Genomic DNA, 5,606 nt, shown 5'->3' with positions numbered 1-5,606 from the left:
GCCCCCACTCTAATGTTTCAGAGCCCAGAGTGAGGTGGTGACACTAGAAGGTCAGGTTATATTGGATTACCTTCATTATGCAATGGCCTCCCAGGTGACAGAAAACCACTAATTGTTAGGGCAAGTCAAGTGGCTTGAGGGGGGGATTGGGAGGGCCTCACTCCTTATGTTTCTCTTTTGTTCAGTGAAATCTTTTCATGTTTATAATATAGATTTCTTAAGTGTGAGTGAAATCAGTACTTTTAGATATCCTTTGAGCTGAGTGACTGAGAATGTTCAAAAACATATTTAACAATTGTAAAGTCATCTGCCACAACTCCTCTGTCTTGTAAATTTCTGTCTCTGTACAGGCCATGTACTCATGCAGGGCCGTATAGTAGGTGGCTACACTGCTGCGCCAAACTCCATCAAATACATTGTGTCACTGCAGAGCACCAGGGGCCAACACTTCTGTGGTGGATCATTGGTTCACAGGCACTGGGTGCTGACCGCAGCACACTGTAACATAGGGTAAGAATGTCCTATACTAGTTATTGATAAGCTGTTTATCATTTTTGCTGTTATTGTTGGGTGAAAATAGCCTACCTAAAACCATATTGTCATGATTTCCATGTTGGGAAGGTTACACACTTCTTCATCTGTAAAAGTATCCATCCATCGATGGCAATGTCGGTTGTTCATTCAGCCAGTTGGTTGGTCCGCACTGAAATACCTCAACAACTATTAGATGGATTGCCATGAAGTTTGGTACAGATATTCATGTTCCCCAGACTCCTAATGACTTGGGTGATCACTTCACTTTTCCTTTAGCACCATTAGGTCAAAATTTATTGTCCAATACTTTCTTTGTATTACCAAACACCTGCAAAACTAATATTCCCATCAACCTCAGCCATATTTATATTATATAGCATAAAACGTTAAACTAAGATGGTGAACATGGTAAACATTATACCTGCTAAATATCAGCATGTTAACATTGTCACTGTGAGCATGTTAGCATGCTGACCATGATGCTGACATTAGCATTTACCTCAAAGCACAGCTGTGCTTATTAGCCACTACTTGGTTAAGTATCATCAAGCAAGAAATCAAGGCTATTTTTACCTTGCCATTTTTATGATCTACACAGGAATGAATCTAAAATGTCACTTGACAGTTTTTTTTGAACTTTGTTTAAAGTAAAGATCAAACAGTTTCTGAAACACTTGCACAGGGAATGACATTCTTACTGGCGTTCTTTCAGTGGACGCTGTAGAAGTCACTGTGTAGAAGCTAACTTGGCATGATTTTATAATGTGAGCAGATGGTCCTAACAGATGCCTAAAAGCAAACATCCATTCTGCCACGGGTATGTAACGTCAAAACGATGCCGCTTGATCATTATGCAAAGTAAACCTATATACAGGCCATTGGGAAGTCTAACAGCACACAGATGCGGTCTAGTCAGCTGACCTTGGTACATCATTGGGATGTGTTTGTGTGTGTGTGTGTGTGTGAAGTGTGATCTTGTCTGGATTCAGGGAACTGGCCGTATTTCTGTTATACTGTCCCAGCCATGCCTGCTCACAGTAAGCCATTGTTCCTTGATCGACAAACACCTCATGGCAGCCACGGTCAACCGGTGTGCTCACATTGTGCTGTGACTTTGAATCCTGCTCATAATTGTAATGCATGTCATTCCACATCACTCTCACCTTTCTGGTGATAAACTATCTGATTCAACAAAAACACTACATCATCTTTCTTGCTTTAGAAGTGATCAGTAATGATCATATCTCAAGGACATGATGTATTTAGTGCTGTATCTATTAATAAATGTGATGTAAAATGGAAATGCCTTGTTTTAGGGCAGAGCACATGATGATAGTGGCGGGGGACTACATCGTAAATACCTTTGAGGGCACTGAGCAGTACGCTAAACCCTACAGGCTGGTCACGCATCCCTTATACAACAGGAGCACCAACAACGCTGACATCATGCTCATTAAGGTACCACAGGAGCACTACAGAGATTCAGCCAAACAATGTTATCAAATTCTTACACAACAGGGATTTATCTAGAGAAAAGCACAGTTAAAAAATATGAAATGTTATATATATATGTATATGTATATACATACATACACACACACACACACACACACACACACATATATATATATATATATATATACTTTCATAGATATCAGTCAAGAGAACATTAAAACAAATATATTTTATTGTTAGTAGAATAAAGTATTTTATTGTAATAAAATGCATTTTCTTCTCATACGCTATATATGGGACAGTATATGGGATAATATATATTTCAATGACAAAAAAAGGTCTATCACATAGCCACACATTTATATCATCATAATCACAGCAACCGTCTGTGGCCAGTAGGCAAAGCAACACTTAACACAACAATAAAATCCATGTCAAGTGTACTTGATGTTCTACAATGATATCTTGTATTACATAAATGTGTTTTTATAAATCAATGAAGGTCTGTATCTTTATTTTGATTCCCACAGCGGAACAAGCTATACACACAACACTGACATATTATCACCTTATAAAGGTGATATGGTAAACGGGTGAACAAACAGTTGCCTATTTGCACATCCAGCAGAAACGGACCAACATTTATTTGAGATTGTGTCTGAGGCAACCTGACAAATGTAAACCCGATATTGAGTCTCCTTTTATGTGTTGGATGATAATTCATCACTATGAGCAACCTATTTCACGTTACACATACACATTTGATCCACTGTTACTATAAAAAATATTAATTAGTGCAGCTTTAACAGTTATCAAGAAAATATTGTATATTTGGATAATGTTGACCATTATAATCATACTACATGCCTACTCAGAAACTCTCCTCTGATTTTCTGTCCAGTTACGAGCCCCCATAGTGCTGAACAAATACGTGTCCCTGGCGCCTCTTCCCCGGCAGGGGACGGGTGTGGTCGAAGGCAGGGTGTGTCGGGTGTCCGGTTGGGGCTACAACAGTCTGGGTGGAGGCCATGCACCCTTCACCCTGAGGACGGTCACAGTGCCCATTGTCTCGACTGCAAGGTGTAACAGCAGCGAGTCCTTTAATGGAAACATCACAGCAAACATGATCTGTGCTGGCTACAGGACTGGAGGAAAAGATGCATGCAAGGTACAGGAGACGACTTATGTTACACCTTTAATCAATGTCACGCAGCCACTTAAAACTGTTTCAGCTGCAAGGTAAGTGGGTGTTGCATGTTTCCAATCTGCTCCCCTGTGAAAAACAAGATCATTTGATCTTTGAAAAGCCATTAAATCCATTTTGAAACATAAATTCTCCAAGGTAGAGGCCTTGATTCCTAGTGTATATCAAATAGCACAAGGTCATCCTCTTTTCATCAGCTCACATTAGAGTGAAACAATAACACAGTTTGTGGAAGCTTATTATCACAACAGTATGAAGATACAGTTCATTGTGTCAGTGTTGGTTCAGCTACAAACTTTTATTAAGCAGACGTGGCCGTCCACCCTCAGGAATTGTATTAGTTATGATAGTTGCGGAGGAGAAAGAAAAGCAACCTGAAATAGCATCAGGACTGAAAACATGGTGGTAATTTTGAGATACGGTTACAGACGACAGCATGTACTGATTTGGTTATTTGTATCATGAAAGAATTCTTGCCACAGTCTTCAGTGCGAGAAGAACATTACATGAAATTCAATGTGTGATATACCAGTAGGCTATATTTTTGCCTCAGGTAAAGAGCTGAATGACTAATTAAAACATGCTATATTTAAATCTGCAGTAGGCAACTTTGTGTGTTGGCATTTCTAAGTGGCAGCAAGATGTTACCGTTTAAATTTGCGAAGGTTTAAAAGCTATCATCACCCAACAATCAAGGTAAGCAATAAACAGTAAAACTGGCCTTTCCATGACGGCAATGTTAATGGTGAGAAAAGCTTTTCACAGCAGGTTCAGCCATATATAATGATATATGAGACTTTTGTATCTCACGTCTCCATTGGTCACTTCTAATGTGCTGTAAAAATTCCCGTTGGCCCCGAAAAAAAGCAAATGTGAATTTATCGCATGTATCACATGAGTCCATGTAGTTCTATGCATGTGAAACTGCATTTCACATAAATTCACATAATAGAGACACATATAGTTTTCTGAAATTTGATATTTCACAAACTAAGTGTAGTAGGCCTGTTTTTTGTGCTTTTTTGTAAGGCAGTGTCTGTGCCAAGACATTTATTTTGGGCTAACATGATTTTACAACATCTAATTTGGGAATAGGATGTTCTCGCAGCCACAGATTTGACCATCCTATTCTTTATTGTCTAGCCAGATTTACAACAAAGAAGTAACCTAACCTTGCTGGGACATCTAAGATACTGGAGAAGTAAACGCTTCTTAAAACGGTTGTGATCGAGACCCCCTCTGTTCGGACTGTAGCATAATTTAGTCTTTCTTGTAACACCAATCAAGGACATTAAAGCAGCATCAATGCAACACTAATGGTTGTGGCATGGTAACTGATGTGGGATGTGGTCTTGTCCTTGCAGGGAGACTCTGGCGGGCCGCTGGTGTGCGGGGGGCGTGTTTATGGCGTGGTCTCTTGGGGCAACGGCTGCGGTGATGCTAAGTTTCCGGGAGTCTACACGGCTGTGTCCAAATTCCGCCGGTGGATAGACCAAGTCATCTACGGGTCGTACTTACGCTGCACCAAATACTGAAAAAAAGGATGAAACAAAGATAATTAAAATAGCCACTGATGCCTTAAAAGGATCATTCCCCCTGAAATGATTAAAGCTGCCACAGACCAGAGGTAGTTCTGTGTATTCTGTGTATTTTTATCATGTTTTGAATACCAATATAATGATGATTATGTTACATCATTGTTGAAGTTTCCATCTGGCATAAAGTTGTATTTCTTTCATAGATACTGCAAGTTATCTAGTTGTGAACATTGCCAGCTACGGTTGTACTAATTGTGTGCACAGGCACTTTATAAGCCTATTGTCACAGCAGTGGTAGTACTACAGGAATGATTTGTTGTGACCATGACACCATTGTAGACTACATACAGTTCCTGTGATATGAAGTTCATAACCTGTGAAAACCTTTTATGGCAATAAATATTCATATATCCAGAGATCATAGCTGTGTCAGACTTTAGTGGTGAATGTCTTTGTAGTTTTTGTTTGTGCTCTTCTTACTAGCTCCAAGTGGTGGAAAAATGTCATGTCACAAACTTCCATGCAACTTTTGAATCAGAATCTGACAACAGTTGTGGGGTCATTTGTTTACCCACACAACCCACAGTTACTCAAAACTGGAATAATCCACCCCCACATAGGCCTGATGAAGCAGATTATCTGGGTCTTTGAGTATTAAACGTTTGATAAATAATAACGAAAGATGTTTTTTCTAAACTTCTACTTTGGTTGCATTTTTACATTGTTGTGGGAGTTCTTTGGTTTGGTAATTTTCAGGTTTTCTCCTATAGCCTGCTTTTTTCACATTTTATAAAATCTCATAAATTTTGCTCTATTCTTTCCTATCTGACTTTTCAACTGACTCACCCACCCACTACCCACTATAGTTATTTGTT

At 39.3% G+C, this 5,606-nt stretch overlaps 1 protein-coding gene across 1 annotated transcript; it reads left to right on the top strand.

The window, feature by feature from the left end:
• The first annotated feature begins 361 nt into the window (after positions 1-361).
• On the top strand, positions 362-5,114 carry LOC121894585 (trypsin-like). Its single transcript, XM_042407286.1, has 4 exons — positions 362-510; positions 1,851-1,992; positions 2,891-3,157; positions 4,558-5,114. The coding sequence occupies exons 1-4, from the start codon at positions 362-364 to the stop codon at positions 4,726-4,728; spliced, it is 729 nt and encodes a 242-aa protein (XP_042263220.1). The 3' UTR covers positions 4,729-5,114.
• The last annotated feature ends 492 nt before the right edge of the window (positions 5,115-5,606 follow it).

The sequence above is a fragment of the Thunnus maccoyii genome, chromosome 3, assembly GCF_910596095.1.
Source record: "Thunnus maccoyii chromosome 3, fThuMac1.1, whole genome shotgun sequence".
Lineage (NCBI taxonomy): Eukaryota > Metazoa > Chordata > Actinopteri > Scombriformes > Scombridae > Thunnus > Thunnus maccoyii.
Note: the sequence above shows the minus strand (reverse complement) of the source record. Positions and strands in the feature narration are given on the sequence as shown.